General features: G+C 42.7%; 1 protein-coding gene across 1 annotated transcript in view; it reads right to left on the bottom strand.

Moving 5' to 3' along the window:
- Window positions 1-21,509, bottom strand: part of LOC122644017 (tubulin-folding cofactor E-like) — an 80,231-nt gene that overhangs the window by 21,710 nt on the left and 37,012 nt on the right. The window contains exons 11-14 of the mRNA XM_043837609.1: window positions 8,661-8,726; window positions 3,467-3,558; window positions 3,297-3,373; window positions 3,126-3,203 (exon numbers count right to left, since the gene is read on the bottom strand). Of these exons, the coding sequence (XP_043693544.1) occupies window positions 3,126-3,203; window positions 3,297-3,373; window positions 3,467-3,558; window positions 8,661-8,726 (313 nt within the window). The remainder of the gene's footprint in view (window positions 1-3,125; window positions 3,204-3,296; window positions 3,374-3,466; window positions 3,559-8,660; window positions 8,727-21,509) is intronic.

Raw genomic sequence — 21,509 nt, 5'->3', positions numbered from 1 at the left:
TGAGCCTCCTTAATAAGTAGATAGCTTCTGTCGTGGATCACCTGACGTAAAGCCAAATTGGTTCACAGAGATATGAGTCTCTCTTCTCAAACGGGCTTCAATAACCTTCTCCCAAAGCTTCATAGTGTGACTCATTAGCTCAATGCTTCTATAGTTAATGCAGCTAAGGATATCACCTTTATTTTTGTAGATTGGGACAACAATGCTTCTCCTACATTCATCTGACATCTTCCTTGTGGTCATAATCTTATTAAACAGATTAGTTAACCATTATACCCCACAACCATGGAACAAGAACTTCCCGAGATCTCGGTAATATCTTGCTTTTTTGCACAACCAAGACGAGATTATAGGCAAAATAGAAGGAATGCATTGTTTCGGTCGAGATCGAGATCTCAATACGATCGAGATTGAACCAAACCTTTATATAAAATGGACTTAAACTTGACTGAGACCGCTGAGATCTCGACTGCTCTCGGTCGTCTCGCTGGTTTCGATAGAGAAGCTCCAAAAAACACTAAAAGTTGTTTTTTATCCCATTTTTTAAGGGAAAATCGTCGGGTTGCATGGAGATACTTCAGCAAACATCAAACTTGCAAGATGTACAACAAATCCATACATGCTGATGGTAGTTCGACAGCCTGGTAGCACTAGCAGTGGATTGATCTCATCACAACTGCCTCTTCCATACCCTAAGATAGAGTACCTTCAGTTTGTTGATGACTCCACTTTTATGTATTGCGTGGAAGAGTACTTGTGATTCTTCAGTAGCACTATGACATGGGTAGCCTATGTGTCACAGAGAGAAGCTAACTTGCTTCGGCAGAGTCAACCGAGGTCTCAATGTTTTGATCTAGCACGACACTCGTCTGTATGATAGAATTGGAAATTTGGAATGATGTATTAGTATTAAGTATTTGAATGATGTATTAGTATTTGATGTATAACTGTATAACTGAGAAGTGATTAAAGTGAGATCGAAAGAGGAGTTGATAGAGGTCTATATTAAGATTGATCTATTTTACATTATTACATTTCCAATACTTATTTAACTTGTTTTACATTAATTGTATGCTTTGATTGCTTTCTATTACTAAATTATGTGTAGAGTAGGGCCTATTAGTACCAAGGTTCACCTACCAACCTAGGGTCCGAAATCAAACTCCTAATTGGACTATGATTTTGGAATATCTGATAGTGTCATTGTGTTTAAATTGCCCAAAATAGGCTGCATAACAAGTTTCACGATCAAACTAGGTCAAAAACCCACCGAAACCATTAAACCAGTTCAAAAAAAAAGTACACCAACTCGGTTTTTGGCTTGAGCGAAACTAGGTCCAAAACAAAGTTCTCGAACCATGCCCTCAACTTCCTGGGGTTTTCCACACTTCTATTGGAATCTCATCTGGGCCAAGTGTCTTGCCTGCTTTCATCTTTCTTAAGGCTTCTTTAACTTTCGCTACACTAACCTTTCATATGTATCTATGGCGTGCGGTGTCTTTTTGGATAATGAAATTGTCCAAGTCATTTCCACATGTCCTATCTTGATTTAGTTGGTCACAAATATACTCATCCCATCTCTTCACAATGTCCTCATCCCTTACGGCCTTACCAACTCTTCCATCTTCCCCCTTGATACAACTCACCTGGTCGAAATCTCTACTCTTCCTTTCTCCCATCTTAACTATCATATATATAGCTCTTTCCCATTCTTTTGTGTTTACGCTGATATAGAGATCCTCAAATTTCTTCGCCCAAATGAGATTCCAATAGAAGTGTGGAAAACCCTAGGAAGTTGTGAACAATACATATTACATAGACACCCAAGTACACTGAACAAGACATATGTCAAACACCCACTATTCCATGTCTCCATAAAACAAGTATGTCATTTTTTTTCAAAAAAAAAATTTATGGGAAAAGATAGTTTACCTAAAATAGTTGGATGTAACCAAATCTTCCTCAAGAAGCAGAAATTGATCTCTTTGAAGTGATGTGGCAACCCCCAGCAGTGTTTAGAGGAGTGATGTGGCAAAAAGGTTCAAGTTTCTAGGTCTTTGGTGCTTCTCTAGGTCGAAACTAGCGAGTTTTTGACAGTTTCCACTTAAACTTGCGAAAATGGGGTATATTTAAACCCTTGTTTGTATCATTTCGGCAAAACAGTACAAATAGTACCAAAATTTCACTGAAATGTTGAAATTTCAACCGAAATGATGTAAGTTTCAAGTTTCGTATATAGTTTCGTCTTGAGCCATTCGAAATTACCTAGTTTTTCACACTGAAATTTTGCCAAGTTTTCGAACTATGCTCACAAGCGCCCACTCAAGGATTCCGCCTGTTCAATACCTATGCTACCAATGCATATGTGGCCAAACCAGCCGCGCGCACCATTCCTTGTGGCAAGCCACAATGCCCTTCTGAGGAAAGGACGCCAAGGAGGGTGAACAAAACACCCTTCCTCAAGGTAGACCTTACGCCTTCGCCCCTTTTCCTCCAGGAGACATCAACCCCCTGACAAAACATACTGTCACACTTTAGACTATCACAATTCTTTGGTTTCTCAAACTGCCCGTACACTTCTCTACAATGCTAGCATGATGACACGGTACTTTGACATGGCCCGTGCAAGGAACAATGCCCATTCTAAGCCCACGAGCCACATGCATGCCTCCAAAAATGTCATGGTTAGGCTGTGACAAGGTACCCTGGTGCTAAGAGAACCAACACAAGAACCATTCTTGGACAAAACTAGGCTTATTCAGGTCTGCATGCCAGTTCACAGGTATGCTTTTCAATTCTTCTTCCCTTTTGTTTTTTTCTATTCTTACCCTTCTGTCTTTTTCCATTTTTACCCTTTTGTTCTTATTCTTCTCCTTTTTCCCCTTTTAAACTGGATTTGCTATGGGAGACCAGATTAAAAAAAAAAAGTGGCCTATCACCTTGGCCTTTCCACAGTGCCTTGTCACCTAGCATTAATATCTGATCACAGCTCTTTCAACTGAAAAACAGATATGTGTTGGTAGATACATAGACTTCCATACATGCTATGGTCATGTCCTCAAACCTAATAAAATTATTCTGTAATCACCAATAGCCATAGAAGTAAAATCCTCGGTGGTACACACCTCTTCTTGAAGAAACAATTTCAGCTTGAAGGATTTCAGTTTGAAAAAGCTCTCACAAAGAACCTTAAGCTTGCCAACCTATTAAAAAAAGAAACAATGAAACATTAGAGGACTCTTTCCAACGAAATAACAGAGAATTGAGACTTCTAGGAATAAGATTTGGCAATTTACTGTAGTAGTGGCTGGCAATTTCTTTGTAAGTGGTGGCTTTTCTCCAAGTGATGCTCCAACACATTTTAGAGTGAGAGCTGCATAAGGAATCAAAAAATTGTAGGAACAATTGAAATCATAGGTCCAGGAAAAAAAAAAAAAAAACAATCTTCAACGTATCAGTATCATACAAAGAAGCCCTGCAGCCATTTTCTGAGGGCCTGCAGCTCCTACTGATTGCTTCTCATCGTCAATTCCATGTAGTTGTTTAAGCTCCACAAATCTGCAACAGAATTCCACCCTTTGTGAGATAACACAAGTTATTGTCGACCAAAAATTTTCTTTTGATGCGAACAACAATAACTTGTACTCATGACAAGAAGTCCAAGGTAAACTACAGTTTTCAACATTTCGATTGACCTCATCAAAATCAAGTTAATATTCCAGCACAAAACAAGCCCCAAGGAAATTGAGAAACCTTATTTCCCACTATAGCCAACCAATTTACATCACTGAAAGGAAAGATAATAGCGGAATTGAAGAGGATTTGAAGAGTTTGAACTAATTTCAATGATTTTTAAGTCAATTTGGTGGCGCAAAGTGAGAAGATCTATCAGTTCATTATATATTAAAGAGAAGAAAATTGGTTTCCATTTTTTTTAAATGTCAGTAACACAGTAGGATTTTTCATTACGACATGAACTATGTGTTATCTAGTATGACCTGAACTGATATACACATTCATACTAGTAAATTAAAGTATTAAACCTTTCTGTATGTATTAATTTTATACTTTTTTCCCAAAATATTATCCACAAACTACATAGTTCTAAGACAAATTACAAAAACTAAAATTAATGTATTAAATCATTACTTTTATAAATAACGATATGCATACAAAGGATCTATTGGGGTGATATTTCATACTTTTTGCATATAACTGGATTAATGCATAATAAAATTTTATTACAGGTGAAATTTTTGCCGGCTGAGAAGAACTTATGCCTTTCCCTGCCAGTTAACCTGATCCTCCTTCCGCCTCCCCTCCAACCTTCCTAATCTCTCCTCCTCCGCCACCTGAAACCCTAACCCACAATGTCTCCCACCCTGCTGGCCTGGCCTGGAACTCCCGATTCACTCAAACTACCCACCCTTCCCATGTAGGCCACTCCCTGCACTTTGTCCCACCCACGATTATTGACTTGGAAAAAACAGCCTTCTACCCTAGTAATCTTCTGGATAATTGAGGCTTCTAAATGGAAAAATGCTATTGTTGGCCAATTTATTGGCTCACGCCCTGCCTTCAACATTGTGAAGTTATTGTTATCTAAGCAATGGAGACCAAGTGGTTCTTTGAAAATGCACCTCCTAGATAATGGTTTCTTCATATTCAACTTCTCCGAGGAAGATGACAAGCAGCGAGCTCTCGAGGGTTGTCCCTGGCAAGTTGGCAAGAACCCTATTTTCCTTCAGCATTGGGACAGGCACCTGCAGCTCTAGAAAGTTGTTCTCTACTCGATCCCTTTGTGGATTGCTCTTCCCAGTCTCCCTCTGCATTTCTGGTGTGAAGATGGACTCAGCATAGTTGGTTCAGTATTGGGAAAACCTTTGTATTCTAATGGCCGAACCAAGAAGCAAGATAGATTAGCCTTTGCAAGGATTTGTGTTGAGGTTTCTGCTGATGAAGCTCTTCCCTCTTTCATCACGGTCTCCGATGACGCTGGGCACACCTTCATTCAACCAGTTGCCTATGCTTGGATCTCTCCCTAATGCCCTGTTTGTTGTGTTTTTGGCCACGGCTCCAAACGTTGCCAACCTTCCTCTCCTTCCAGAGAGCCTCAACCTTCCACTAAGCCTTCCACCGCTGATACTTCAAACCTGAACCTCTCGCCTCACCTTCCTTCCATCGCTGCCCACTCCACTTCTATCCATCCCCATACCATCTATCCCCCACCCCCTCCCACCTCTTCCCACCCCTCTTCCCACCCTAACCCTTCCACATCTGGAGTCCTCCATTCGCCTAGTCGTGGTCGCTGCAAGTTTCACCGCCGCTGGTGACAACGTGATCAAGGTCTCCCTGGCGCTGAATCTCCTTGTAGAAACAATCGGACATCTTCCCGCCCGCTGGTTCATCATTCTACAAGGACCATCGGTCCCAAGAAGTTCTCTCCTCTGCAAGCTCCAGCCGCTGAACAGCCTGACACGGATACTGCGACAATCTCTGCCATTCCTGACACTTTTGAAACACCTGAGATTGACTCTTGTCATTTGCCTTGCCCTACGCCCTGTCGCCATCCGTCTACTACTTCACCCACTGGTGCTTCAGCTTCTGTGACTCCTGTTGCTCCTGCCCCTTGAGCAACTTCCCCCTCCATCCATCGCTCTAGTGTTTGCCCCTTTTCCACTGGTACCCCTACGAATCCTAATTCATATTCCCCCCTTTTACCCCTTCCCTTAGCTTCTCCTAAAAGGGGGCCCACACGCATTCTCCTGTCGTCCCTTCTTGGACTGGGTCCACCCTTTAATCTTGCTGGGTCTAACCACTCCCTTCTCCCAAACCCCAGTCGCACTTCTTCAACCCTTACCTCCCCTATCCCTCTTCCGGTTCAACCTTCTCTCCTTAACTTAACCTAGTCTTCTTTACTGGGATCGGTTTCAGGTATGGATCTGCCCGACCCTTCTTCTTTACACCCTTCTTCCACACCCGACTCTTCTTAGCTTCTCTCCCTCTCTCCCCTACCTCCCTCCGTCGCTTCTATTCTTCCTCACTCCTCTTCTATTCGCTCCTTTGAACATCGCCACAAAAGTATCCCCTCTCGCTTTGACGCCAACTATGTGCAATCTTCAATGTTCCCTCTCAGGAATTCCAAATGAATCAAGCTCTTCTTTGGAACTCTCGAGGCTTAAACTCGATCAAACAAGCGGAAGATAGAAACCACATTAAAACCCATCATGTTGCCTTTTGTTGCCTCATAGAAACTAGAGTTGCTGAAGCCAACTCTGCTCTCATTGCCTCTACAATTGCTCCATCCTGGTCTTTTCTTTCCAATTATCACCATCACGCTAATGGGCGTCTCTGGCTGCTCTGGAATCCAGCTAAGATGCAAGTCTCCCTTATTGCTCCTTCCTCCCAATTCCTTCATCTCAAAATTTGTGATTCTCAAGGAAATCATCCATTTTTATTCTCATCCATTTATGCTTCAAATAGCTTCTCAGAGTGTATTCTTCTTTGGGAAGATCTCCGTAATATTGGCCATCAAGTGGGATCCTTTCCTTGGGGTCAAGGTGGTCATCTCAACTATGTTCGATATGGGTATGAAAGAGGGGATTATCTGGACACCCCCTCGGTTAGGCCTTTAATGATTATCTTGCTAATATCGGCACCGATGACCTTCTATGGACTGGGCTGAAATTCTCCTGGCATAACAAAAGAAGTAGTAGTAGGATTGCTTGCAAGTTAGACAGAATTTTGGTTAATGAAGCTTGGCTATCTGCTTTTCCTTTCTCTCATACTATCTTTAAACCTCCTGGCATCTCCGACCATAGCCCTATATGTCCAATGTTTTAGGTCTCGGTTTCGCCACAAGTTTCGCCAAGCCACAAAACCGAGATATACTGAGATCTCGGCGAGATCTTGCATTTTTTCTTGCTCAACTCGATGGTTAGTTTCGGTGTCCATATGGCCAAGATAGGTCCTGAAACTTAACATTCACCCTATTTTAGGCCTTCTAAGCACAATGGAATCATTAGTTTTTACAAATTCAAACCCAATACTTTGACTTCAGATCTGGGTTGATAGTCTATGGCTAATGGCGTATGTGAGGTCTACCCTAGGCTAAGCCACACAATATTTAGAACTCATATAACTAAAGTAGAGGTGTAAACAACTTAATTAAACATTAGGAATTAAAAAACATCAAACCATAAATCATTTAAGCATTAGCCATCATATTCATATTTCATAATCATACATGGTGCTCCAATCGACGGTTTACTAATAATTGACTAATTGTTTTAGATCTTGGAAAGAGACATAGATTAAACAAATACAAGCTAGTTCTGAAACGATTGTCGGACTGGATCATCGTAATGACCATGTTGTTGTTGAAGCTTCAATCTTCAGTTGGAGGTGAGATTTACCGCAAACAATCACAAAACTTCCACTTTGTCCCTTCACAGTAGACCAACAAAGACGAGACATGCGAAACAAAGGCGAGATTTCGACTTTGGGGTTGAAATCTCGTCGAGAGGGGGGATTTTATAAGATTTAAGTTGGTCGAGACCGAGATATGTGGTGAGATCTCGGCAACATACCGAGATCCCGGCCAAGATTTTGTAGTATTTAAGTATCGCCTGTGATCTTGTCTCGAAGTCCACCAAAACCGAGATAATAGCAAGATCTCGCCAAGATCTTGTTCCATGTATATCTCTCCTCATCCAGCCTACATATCTTTTGGACCAAAGGCCTTCAAATTTTTTAAATATATGGACATCCCATTCAGACTTTCTCTCTGTAGTCTAATCTGCCTGGGATAAACCTGTCCATGCTTATTCTACCCCTCTCTTAGCCTTAGCCAAAACGCTTCACAATGTGAAGGGTGCCCCTAAAAGATGGAATTCTGAGTCCTTTGGTAATGTTACATCCCTGGTTGCTGATTGCAGAACCAAGCTCTCCGACATTCAAGTAAGGCTTCAAAATGACCCTCTCAACGCCATTCTGGCTGAGGAAGAACAGCAAGCCTCCTTGGATCTGTCGAATAGTATAGCCCAAGAGGAGAGTTTCCTAAGACAAAAAGCAAGGGAGAAGCGGTTAGAGCTTGGAGACGCTAATATTTCTTATTTCCATAGATCCATGAAGGCCAGAATCAATGCCAACTCCATTTCCTTGCTTTTAGCTCCTGATGGCTCTTCTCTCACTTCTGTGGATGGTATTAAGGCTGAGGCTGTCTGGTACTTCAAGCAATTGTTCTGTCCCATTACCAATGATGCATCTGATCCTATCCCGGAGGGTCTTCTTAATAAGTTCATTCCAGACTCCATTCGAAGTTCTCTTCAGTCCATCCCAACTGAAGAAGAGATCCTTCGGGCTGTTCATTCTCACAAGGTAAATCGATCTCCAGGTCCCGATAGATTCAGCATGGGCTTCTTCTCATCTTGTTGAGACATCATCAAAGGGGACCTTATTAAGGCTCTCCAGAGCTTCTTGTACAATCCCAGCCAAATCAAAGGTTTGTGTTGCGAGTTACAGAGTGCATCAGTGATAGAACAGTAGCCCAACAAGTTAAAAGAAAAAAAATTGAAATACACTGATTCACCCAGATATGGTCCAACAAGTTCTGAACTGGAAAGGAATATAAAAATGTCTTAAACTGAGTTGGATATTACCTTGGATGGAGCTTCTTAATCTCCTCTGGATTGCCTTGCATCTTAGTCATTACAAAGCGAACATACCTGCCACATAACTTCCTAGTTAGATACTGTAATATATCACCCAACACCCTGCTTGTACATCTGAGTTACATGACATGCCACATACAGTAAAAAACGGATTTCTGCACCAGTCCCAATTAGCCAGATGAAGAATAATAGAAATGGTTTTCTATGTAAACATTTTGTAACCCAGATCCAACAGGACCTTAGATTGTTAAAGTCAATGAATGACCTCTAAAGAAATTTATTGCAGTTTCATTATGTTATCTGAAGGACATGTATATTTTCTCATTATCTTATTTTATCTTTCTGTCTGGCTATCTCGTCAACTTCCTTTTTATTAGTAACAATGGAAAATATTTTAAATATGGTAAAGGACATGTAAAAGTATAAAATCTGTTATGTAAGTGTGTTGAGACCACTCACATTCAACAGCGAAGAAAAATACAAAAATAAAAGAACAATATATTGTTCGTCTTCCAGGCAGGCAGTCCAGCTGGCTCCAAATGGTGCAAAATCAATGTCCCCAAACTCCTAGTCAGACAGGTCCAGTCATGCAAGTACCAGCCAATATCTGAACAAATCCTTTGAATAGGTCAAAATTTCAGCTAAAATACCCTCCAAATCCTCCCTTTCACAGCCCCAACACCAAAATGAAAGGAACCATCCTCCACAACTCTCGGGAGTTACTCAGTCCACATCTGGGGACCAAAGTAGTAGCTTCCGTCCGCAAAGGAGTTCCGGGTGTCCAGGGTTTTCCAGAAGATGCTCAACCTAGAGGTCCTGTAGCCTCTCCAAAAATCATAAATAATATATCAGAATCAATTTTGTTTCACTCCAAACCAACAAAGCTAGGGTAAGACTTTCCACGGACCACTGATAAGGCAAGTTTCCTGTACATGGCCACATGAGTACACATTAAACCAAAAACTGAACTAGATTTCCTTTCAAAATTATAGAATCTATTTGATGTAATATGAGTACAAGGGTAGAATTGTCCTAGGGATATATTTGTCATTGTACGCATTCTAGAAGCTTCTCCTTTCTATTATAAATAAAGCTGGCCTGGGTCCCATTAGACACAAATCATTATTCCTCTCAGAGATTTCTTCTTGGTATTAGAGCAAGGAAATCTCTCGGGATCCACACCCTAGCGGCCTAGCCTATGCTATCGCCAGAGCCCTAACCCAGCCACTGCCGACAAAACCCTAGCACCACCACCTCTCCTCACCCTCGCCACTCTTCTTTCTCTACCTCTCACCTTCTCGCCTCTCTCACCCTCTCACCTCCTCTTGTCTCTCCCCTTCTCACCTTCCATTGAGGGCCAACCCTAAGCCACCGAGGGCCTCTTTGTTTGTTGTAGGTTTCACTATGCCTTAAATCCAGCGTTATCAGGATGATTGCTGGATTTTTTTGTGAGCATGATTGGATGTTGTAGTGCAGCTCTTGATCTGTGATATGCAGCGGTTGGTAGAATTGTTATTCCGTTTGTTTGAAGTTGCTTGCTTGCATTCTAGCTATGTCGGACAGCAGTACTATGTCGATTGGAACTGAGGGAATGGGTCAGAGTACACAATGTATTTCCCTCCCTCCCCATTAGCCCCATCAAGCTTGATGGGAGCAATTATCTCATGTGGTCGAGCTCGTGTTTCTTATCGATTGATTCCTGTGGGTACACTGGATATCTCACAGGTGAAGTTGAGAAACCTACTACAGCTGGTCCCTCTTCGAAGAAGTGGAGTTCAGATAACTCCCTAGTCATGTCTTTTTTGATAAACTCCATGCAACCCAATACGCCCAGAGTTACCTCTTGTTGGATTCTGCTGAGAAGATTTGGAAGGCCGCCAAGGAAACATATTCTCAAGTTGGGAATGCTGCTCAAGTTTATGAGTTAAGTAAAAGGGTTCACGGTATCAAACAGAAGGAGCTATCCCTTTTGCAGTACTATTTGGAATTGTGCAGCCTCTGGCAAGAGCTTGATTTTTACGAGACTTTTCAAGCCACATGTACTACTGATGCCACTAACTTTAAGAAGCGAGAAGACATGCTGTGGATATATGACTTCTTGGCTAGTCTCAACATTGAATATGACCAAATTCGTGCACAGGTGCTCAGTCGTGCTCAGTTAGAAGAAAGCAAGTGTATAGTCATGTTGCAGCTCATTACTCAGGAACAATCAGCATTGTTTATTGGGGCTGGTTTTTAGCCTAAGGGTGGTTTCACACGTACTAGTGATCGTCCCACATTTGATAGAGAACCTGTTAAGGCATTAAGTGCGAGTATTGCGGAAAAGAACGCCACACGAAAGACTATTGCTGGAAATTACATCGCCGACCTACTAATGGTCGTAGCCGAGGTCGTGCCTCCTCTAATTCGGTCCATGTACATCATACTGAGATCACCAATATTGCACCCATGGGCAACTCTCTATCACAGGATGAGCTACCACTTCTCCGGCGTCTGATGACCAAGCTAGAGGCTTAGCGCCTACACTAGCCACCGCCATCTACTGCTGCCAGCTCTGTTCTTGCTTCCTTCGTCTCTAAGTTTGTCCATTCAGGTATTTCCTTTGCTGGTCAGAGTGCATCAATGGCCTCTGTTCCTTGGATTATTGACTCCGGCGCCACTGATCATGTGACTCAATGGTCAAGTAATTTTTTCAAGTATTCTCCAAGTTTACATAACGAATGAGTTCGTGTTGTTGATGGCTCCCTTTCCCCTGTTTCTGGGAAGGGATCCATTCAGTGTTTCTCCACCCGTGCTTTACCTTCTATCCTTCATTTTCCTAATTTCTCAACTAACTTTCTTTCTATTAATAGCCTTACTCGTGATTTGAATTGCAAAGTCACCTTCTTCCCGTCTCATTGTGTTTTTCAAGACTTGGTGACGGGAAAACGATTGGCAGTGGTAGACTCGGTGGTGGTTTATACTTGCTTGAGGACTCTGCTAGTTCGACAGCCTCTGCTATCGCTCCTCAGGCGCATCAGTTGGATTCTTCTTCTACAGCTTTATTTGAGTTACCTCGGTGGCATAGACGTTTGGGTCATCCACCTCTTAGGACTTTAGCCCCATGTTTTTCCCCATTTATTCAAGCAATGTAATCCGAACAATTTTCTTTGTGATGCTAGCATTTTTGCTAAGCAAACCAGAAATGTTTATCCCCTTTCAGATAATATAAGTACAGCCCCTTTTCTTATAATACATTCTGATGTGTGAGGTCATGCCCGGTGTGTCTCTGTGACATGTTATCATTGGTTTGTAACTTTCATTGACTGTAATACTCGGATTACATGGGTCTACTTGATGCACAACAAAAGCAAAGTGTTTCTCTGTTTTCAGATGTTCCACAGCATGATCAAAACACAGTTCAAGGCAAAATTGAAGATTCCACGCAACGATAATGGTACTGAATACAAGGAGGGCACTTTTCAATCCTCTTTAGCTGATCAGGGTTTCATTCACCAAACAAGTTGTGTTGATACTATTGGCCAAAATGAGGTGGCTGAACGAAAGAATCGCCACTTATTGGAGGTGACTCGCTCGTTGATGTTTGATATGCATGTGCCTTTGTGGTATTGGAGTGACATTGTCCTTACTGCTACTTATCTAATCAACCGAATGCCTTCTCGTGTTTTGGCTGGCCACTCTCTCCCTTGGATGCCCTCCAAGGTTCTACTCCTTTTACTCTCCCACCGAAGGTGTTCGGGTGTGTATGTTTCACTCGCAATCATCATCAGAATGGGAAATTTGATCATTGGGGTCTTCGAGGTATTTTCCTTGGCTACTCTACTACTCAGAAGGGCTACGAGTATTACCATCCGCCGTCCTGCCGTACGTTGGTTTCCATGGATATGGTCTTTCATGAGAGTGAAGCGTACTGCTCTGGGTCGGCACCTCTTCAGGGGGAGCATATTGGTGAGATGTTCTGCTGATTTTCCCTTTTGACAACCACCCTACAGATCACTCATTGATTTCTCCTGATGATGTAGATTCTCCTATTTAGGGGGAGCCTACCGATCCTCCTATTCAGGGGGAGACTACTGACACTGCAGCTGGCAGCCATAGTTGTCATGGCATCTCAGCGACCCAAGGCGTTGGAGAGGGTCCAAATGCAAGGCGACACCAACCAAGGGAGTAAGGAGTCCAAGGCGCCCGCCTAGGCGACGCCTTGAGTGGCAGTAGACCATTACAAGTGTTTGTTCGGAGTCTCTCTTGAAAACAGCAAGATGATATCACTACCACCACTGCTCTACCTCACCAATCGCTGCCCTCGGACCCAAGTTCTCCTACCACTAAGTCTAATAATGTTCCTGCATTCAAGGATCCTTCTCTTGATTTACCCATTTGTATTTGTAAAGGAATTAGGAATAGAACTTGTATGCAACATCCTATTTCTCACGTTGTGTCTTATGACTCTCTTTCCCCTTCCTAGCATGCCTTTGTGCTTTCTCTGAGTTTTGTTTCCATTCATCAGAATTGGCAAGAAGCTGTGGCAAACCCTCTCTGGAAAGAAGCCATGTTAGAAGAAATGAAGGCTCAAGATTCTTTTGTATGCTATTAATCAAGGATGGAAGCTGCAACAACTCGATGTTAAAAATGCATTCCTTCATGGTGAGCTTGAAAAGGAAGTGTAAGTGGAACTTCCTCATGGTTTTTCAAGTAAGGAGACTCAAGGGAAGGTTTGGAAGCTGAAACATGGGTTGTATGGGTTAAAGCAGTCTCCCAGAGCATGGTTTGGTCACTTCCATAAGGCTATGGTGTCCGTAGGGTATACACAGAGTAATGCTGATCATACTCTGTATATTAAGCGGTCTGGCGAACACATCACCATTCTTATTGTTTATGTCAACGATATCTCTGTGACAAGGAATGATCCAGCTGAAATATCCAAACTAAAAGGTTACCTGGGACAGGAGTTTGAGATTAAAGACTTGGGTCAGCTACGGTATTTTTTGGGCATTGAAGTAACTCGTTCTAGACAAGGCATCTTTCTCTCCCAACGAAAGCATACCCTGGATCCTTTATCTGAAACTGGAATGCTTAGGAGTCGTCCTATTGATGCACTATTGAGGCTAATTCTCATTTGAAGAAGGATGGTAACCCAGTTGATCGAGGACAATACCAGCGGCTGGTTGGCAGATTGATCTATCTCACATACTCGGCCACATATATCATACGCTGTGAGTCTGGTGTCAATACATGCACGATCCACATAGCACAACATATCGTATTCTTCGGTACTTGAAGTCAGCTCAAGGGAACGGAGTACTTTTCTCTCCCCATGTTCATATGAAAATTGAGGCCTTCACAGATGTTGATTGGGCCGGTTCACCAGATGATCGTAGATCTACAACTAGCTATTGTATCTTTGTTGGAGGTAACCTTGTGATATGGCGAAGTAAGAAGCAGGCTGTAGTTGCGGGATATAGTGCGAAAGCTGAGTTCCGTGCCATAGCGCATGGTATTTGTGAGCTACTATGGCTTAAAGGCCTTCTACAGGATCTAGGTGTTCCCACTCAACCACCTATGATGCTTTATTGCGACAGTAAGTCTGCAATCAGCATTGCTCATAATCCGGTTCAACATGATAGCACCAAGCAAGTGGAAATTGATCGTCATTTTTTCAAAGAGAAGATAGATCAAGGAGTTATTTGTATACCCTTTGTTAATTCTGGTGATCAGTTAGCTAATATTTTTACCAAGGGTCTTAGTAGTAGAATCTTTCATTCTATTGTATCCAAGTTGGGCATTTGTGACATCCATGCACCAACTTGAGGGGGAGTGTTGTAATATGGGTAAAAGGGTAGAATTATCCTAGGGATATATTTGTCGTTGTATCTATTCTAGAATCTTCTCCTTTTCTATTATAAATAAAGCTGGCATGTGTCCCATTAGACACGTCATTATTCCTCTTAGAGATTTCGTCACTATTTATATCAGCAATGTCAAAGCACCGCCCAGGTGTTTTGGCATGGATCGGGCTTTGCATAAGTCAATCACCTTGGCACAACTATTCGACGACTACAATTGAGTCACTAGGTGCAACTAGTCAACAACCACCTGTGTAGGTGTTTCACCATCATGGTCTCTTGACAATGTTATTCTGTTGAAAACTTTTTTTATTATTATTATTATCTTATGTTGGGGATTGCATGATAAAACATGTTCCCATCTTTCATTTTTTATTTTTGCATTTACTACTTCAAAGAACTAATTTCATGTCTTTTCGTTTGCGATAATGTTTAATCGCTATGACATGACTGACTAACACCCACAAAGTATGTCAACACAATAACTTTCTAATAGTGAAAACTACAAGCAAATATTATATATATTAAGTTAGAAATATTGATGAAGTGAGGAGATTGAAGATTTAACACATGCATCTCAACGCAAGAGACACGAGTTCGAGTCTTGCATTTTGTCATTTCATGAAGAGATTCCAATTTATTCACTAACACAACCCAGTGACATGAAACTAACATGGCATTGACAAGATAAGATCATGTAACATGAATCTAACATGATGTGGCATGTCCTATTGACATAAAACTAACATGAAATTGATAGCCATAAGATGTAGCGGTTTTGACACAAGCATGACCTTTATTAAGAGGTCATTTCGAGTCTTGCATTTTGTCATTTCATGAAGAGATTCCAATTTATTCACTAACACGAAACTAACATGGCATTGACAAGATAAGGTCATGTAACATGAATCTAACACGGTTTCAACGTTGTCCGCTTTGGGCATGAAAAACAGGGTGGTAATTCTATTGACTCTTCCTTTGTGAGTGCCTTCAATGATTGAATGAAAGACATAGGGGTGAATGACCTGAGATGGTCTGGTCCCAAATTCACATGGCACAATTGAAGGTCTGGAAGCAATCACATTGCAGCTTGACAGAATCTTAGTCAATGAAGCCTGGCTGGCCTCCTTCCCCTCATACCATGCTACTTTTGACCTCCCAGTCATTTCTGACCATAGTCCTATCTCTCTCCTTGTGCAGCCATACATCGCCTTTGGCCTTAAACCTTTCAAATATTTCGAGATGTGGTCCTCCCATCCAGACTTTCTCCCCCCTTGTTACCAAAGCTTGGGCGAAACCAGTCAATGCTTTCACCCTTCTCCCTCATTGCCTTTGCTAGGAAACTCCAGGATGTCAAATCAGCCTTCAAAAGTTGGAACTCTTCCACCTTCGGGAACATCTCCTCAGTTTCTGTCTGCAGAGACGAACTGGCGTTCATTCAATGAAACCTTCAGGTTGACTTCTCCAACCCATCCCTTGTTGAAGAAGAAAAATTGGTCTCCTTTGAGCTCATTGCCCTCCTTGCTCAAGGAGAAAGCTTCCTAAGCCAAAAATCCAGAATCAAATGGCTTGAGCTAGGCGATTTCAATTCAGCCTATTTCCACAGATCCATGAAAGCCCGCACCAATGCCAACAACATTTCTTTGCTCATTGCCAATGATGGCTCCACCCTTCTAAGTGTCGATGCAATCAAGTCTGAAAACTGTTTCTTTCTTCTTTGAGCTTTTCCAACCCCCCCCCTCCCCCTCTCCCTCTCCCTCTCCCCCATTCCTAAGGGCCTCCTCAATAAATTTCCCCCCCCCCCCACCTTGCGGCCTTCCTCCAAGCCATCCCTTTTGATGATGAGATCCTGGCTGCGGTCCTCTCCCATAAGGCCAACAAAGCCCTTAGTCCTGATGGTTTCAGCATGGGCTTCTTCTCTGCCTGCTGGGACATCATCAAAGCCCTTAGAAGATTGTCAACCACACCTTCCATTGTCTCATTCCTAAGAAAGACAACGCTTCCTCTATGTTGGATTTTCGACCCATCTCCTTGTGTTACCTCTATAAATTCATCTCCAAAATCCTTGTCAACCGCCTCCTTCTTGTTGACTTCCTTGTTAGTGCCAATCAATCTGCCTTCATTGCCAGTAGAAGTGTAAAGAGATTTAAAATTAGGGAAAGGCTTGGATGATCTATTCACCCCCAAGCACCTCTTTATTTATAAGAGTAAACAATAAAATTATGTACATGAGCAATGTGGGACTAAACCACATACAAAACAAATAAATAAACAAAGGGAAAAAGGTCCAGAATACCCCCCCACGGTATTCTGGCCCATATATCTAACACTCCCCTTCAAGTTGGAGCATATATATCATGCATGCCCAACTTGACTACGATAGGATGAAACAACTTGCTACTCAGTCTTTTAGTGAACACATCAGCAAGTTAATCAGTAGCCTTCACAAAGGGAACACAAATGAGGCCGGCTTCAAGCTTTTCTTTGATGAAATGTCGATCAACCTCTATATGCTTAGTGCGATCATGCTGGACAGGGTTATGAGCAATGCTAATGGTAGCTTTATTGTCACAATAAAGCATCATAGGAAGATGGACAACAACACCAATATCTTGCAATAATCCTCTAAGCCATAGAAGTTCACAAATGCCTTGGGCCATCGCACGAAACTCGGCTTCAGCACTGGACCTTGCCACAACATTCTGTTTTTTGCTACGCCATGTGATAAGGTTCCCACCCACAAAGGAACAATAGCCAGAGATAGATTTCCTGTCAGTAGAACCAGCCCAATCAGCAACAGTATAAGCTTCAATCTTGAGTTGACCATTGGGAGATAAGAGGATTCCCTTTCCTGGAGCAGACTTCAAATACCTCAAAATACGACGGACTGCATCCATATGAGAGGAATAGGGATCATGAATGAACTGGCTCACCATACTTACAATAACTGCTATGTCAGGTCTTGTGTGGGAAAGGTAGATTAGTTTGCCCACTAACTGCTGATCACCACCCTTGTCAACAGGTTCACCCTCTTTCTCCCTAAGTTTTGTAGTAGCATCCATAGGAGTATCTGAATGATGACAACCTAGCAGCCCTGTCTCAGTCAATAGATCAAGGACATATTTTCTTTAAGAAAGAAAGATGCCCTTTAAAGAGCGAGTAACTTCTATCCCTAGAAAATATTTTAGAGGGCCTAGATCTTTGACCTCAAACTCACGACCAAGGTGAAGCTTTAAATCCTTGATAGCAGCACCATCATTACCAGTCACCACGATATCATCCACATAGACTATGAGAAGAGTAACCTTATCACCAACTCGTCTGATGAACAAAGTGTGATCAGCATTGCTCTGCTTATAACCTACTGAAATCATAACCTTATGAAATCTGCGAAACCAGGCCCTAGGTGACTGCTTCAGCCTATAAAGAGCACGTTTCAACTTACAAACCCTGCCCCTAGTCCTATCATCAGACAAGCTTGGTGGAATGTCCATATATACCTCCTCCTCAAGCTCTCCATGGAGGAAGGCATTCTTTACATCTAACTGCTGAAGATCCCACCCAAGATTTGCAACACAAGATAATAACACCCTGATAGTGTTGAGTTTTTCCACTGGTACAAAGGTCTCCTGATAGTCAACTCCATAAGTCTGAGTGAACCCCTTTGCAACCAGACGTGCCTTATACCGATCCACTGAACCATCAGCCTTCTATTTGACCACGAAGACCCATTTACATCCCACTGGTTTTTTCCCTAGAGGAAGAGCCACAAGATCCCACGTATTATTTTTGTGTAGTGCTCTCATTTCTTCCAACATTGCAGCCTTCCACTTTCCATCTGTATATGTTTCCTGCCAATTTTGAGGAATAGAGACAGAAGAAAGAGAAGATACAAAAGCACGAAAAGAAGGAGAAAGAGAGCTATAAGAAACAAAGCGAGATATGGGATGTAAAGTGCAAGTCCTAATACCTTTGCGATAAGCAATAGGTAGGTTGGAAGAAGAGGGATTACCAAGAGATGAAGGATCCGGGTCTGGAGCCGGCAATTGGATGGGTACTAGTGCTAAAGTGGGTTGCAGCTGCCCTCTGTTGGATCTGCCCCTTGTATAGGTGATGATGTTGGGGTAGTCAATTCTCTTCTGAAATTCACCAATAGTTCTCTGGATTGGAGTCAGCTCCCCCTGGATAGGAACATTAACAACACTATTTTCTATGGTCTCCCCCTGTAAAGGATTCTCATCAGGTGAGGGAGGAACAGCCAAAGGATGTTGGTCATCCAAAGTAGGCTGGGCAGCAGCCGTGGGTGGTGGTAAAGTAGGCTGGGAAGCAGCCGTGGGTGGTAAAGAAGGCTGGACAGCAACCTGAGGAACCTCTGGTAGAAGAATCTCAAAAGGCACAGCTTCACTAGAACTCTCCCCCTGAAGAGGTGGCAAAGAATAGTAAAAAAGGGACTCATGGAAAATAACATCCATACTAACCATGGTACGGCGGGAAGGGGGATGGTAACACTTATAACCTTTATGGGTCAGAGAATAACCCAAGAAAATACAACGAAGTCCCCAAGGTTCAAATTTGCCAAGAGATCTAGAATCCCTAGCATAACATACACAACCAAACACCTTGGGAGGCACAATAAATGAGGATTTTCCCATCAAAACATCAGAGGGGCTACGAGAGTGAAGAACCCTAGAAGGCAGCCTATTGATGAGATAGGCCGCAGTGAGAACCGCATCCCCCCAATATTAAGACGGGACATTCCTCGCAAACATCAAAGCCCTGGCCATCTCTAACAAGTGGTGATTTTTCCTTTCTGCCACACCATTCTGGGCAGGGGTATCAACACAAATAGTTTGATGAAGGATATCCTGATCAGCCAAATATTTTTGAAATTGTGACTCTGTATACTCTGTTCCATTATCACTTCTCAATACTTTGAGAGTAGCCTGGAACTGAGTTTGGATCATTTAATGAAGATGCTGAAAATATGAAAAAACTTGATTTATTGTGTGCAAAAGATATACCCAGGTATGCCTAGAATGACAATCAATGAAAGAGACAAACCAACGATGGCCAGAAATAGATTGTTTACGACTAGGGCCCCAAACATCAGAATGCACGACTAAGTCCTTGAAGGCCATCTGCCAGTCAAGTATTTGGGCCTCCCTTTGATCCCAGCCAGGCTCTCTGCTCATCACTACACTCCCATGTTGGATCTCATCAGGAAAAGGGTTCAGTTATGGAAAGCCAAGCTCCTTTCCTATGCCGGTAGACTAGTCCTCATCAGATCTGTCCTAGAAGCTTCCTACATCTACTGGTCCGGCATCTATAGGCTGCCACAAGCAACCATCAAGTCCCTGGAATCCTTGTTAGCTACTTACCTCTGGAAAGGCTCTGACACGCCTAGGTTTCTCCACCCTCTCAAATGGGCTTCAGTCTGTCTCCCAAAAAAGGAGGGTGGTCTAGGTATCAGAAGGATCAAAGAAGCCAACCGGGCTGGTATTATCAAGCTCATTTGGAAGATAGCCTCTAAGAAAAAGAGCATTTGGGTTGATTGGGTTTACCCGAGACTCCTCCGGCAAGACTCTATTTGGACTGTTACTGTCTCCTCTGAGGCTTCTTAGGTTTGGCGCAAGATCCTGGAAGCTCGTCATCTTGTTCAAAGTCACATCCACAATCACATAGGTGATGAGCTCTCTACCTCTCTTTGGCTGGACAACTGGCACCCCAAGGGAATATTACTCCACCTTGTCACCCCAAGTGTTATCTATGCTTCGAGTCTTCATAGGAAGGCTCGGGTAGCTATTCTCCATCTTGATGAATCGGCTCCCCCCCCCCAACCTCCTCTCCGCAGTTAGCTCTTATCTAGAGTGAGCTTCAGTCTATCAGCAGAAGGTTGCCATCTAGGGGAGAGTGTCTCTTGGAATGCAAACAGCTCTCCTACATTCTCCTCTAAAGGAGCTTGGAACCTTATCCGGCAGAAAGGTCCGATGGCTATTTGGAGGAAGCTTCTGTGGTTCAGGCATCACATCCCTAGGCACTGCTTCACTGCTTGGAGGGTCTTCACCGAATGTCTTCCTACGCAAGCCTTCCTTCGCAGGCGGCTCATCCAGGAGTCCAGTTCTTACTGCCTTTGTTGGAGCAACCCGGAAGACTTGGCTCATCTGTTCTTTGATTGTCCTGTCTCCAAGGCCATACGGAAAGGCATCCTCTCCAAATGCTGGCCTGCCCAAAGAAGGATTGTCAGTTTCTCTAGAGAATGGATTTAGGTTGACATGACCTATGGAGGAATTTCTTTGTGTGATTCTGTGGGAAAGATGGCTTTCTGTGCTGCTCTTAGTCACATTTGGATGGAGAGGAATATTAGGAAATGGACCTCCAAATCACGTACCTTTCAGCAGATTTGGGATTCTATTTCCTTTGAAATCTCCTCAAAGCTGTTGTCTGCCCCTCCCTCTTTTTGTAAGGACACCCCAAGGAACAGGCTTATTGTTGTCTCCTGGGGTCTCTCTAATGTTTCTCTCTCTTCTAGCTCCTGTTAGCTAATACTCTCCTAGCTGTGGGCTCTTGTATTTCCCCTTTAGGAGACCCTTTCTTTTTCTCTAGTAATTATATTCTTTATTCACCCAAAAAAAAAAAAAAATAACTCCTATTGGAAATTGGATAATTTGAACGTGTCTGTTTGGCTAGAACACAAGCCTCACAAAAAAAGTCATCCTTAGTACGAAGGGTAACCAGACTAGGAAATAAATGAGCTAAGATTCCTTAAGGGAGGTAACTTAACCTAGAGTGCCACTGGTAGAGTTCAAAAGAGACCGTGGAGTTCTGGTGTGGCAGAGAAGGCAATGGTAGTGGAGAGAATCGACCGTCATCAAGCAGGTACAGCCCACCGTGCACTTTACCCATCGTCTTCCCAGATTCCAGATCCTGAAACACACAATGAGAAGGAAAGAAAGTGACTTTGCAGTTAAGATCACGAGTAATACTACTAATGGAA

The sequence above is a fragment of the Telopea speciosissima genome, chromosome 10, assembly GCF_018873765.1.
Source record: "Telopea speciosissima isolate NSW1024214 ecotype Mountain lineage chromosome 10, Tspe_v1, whole genome shotgun sequence".
NCBI lineage: Eukaryota > Viridiplantae > Streptophyta > Magnoliopsida > Proteales > Proteaceae > Telopea > Telopea speciosissima.
This window is presented reverse-complemented; position numbering and strand designations above follow the sequence as displayed.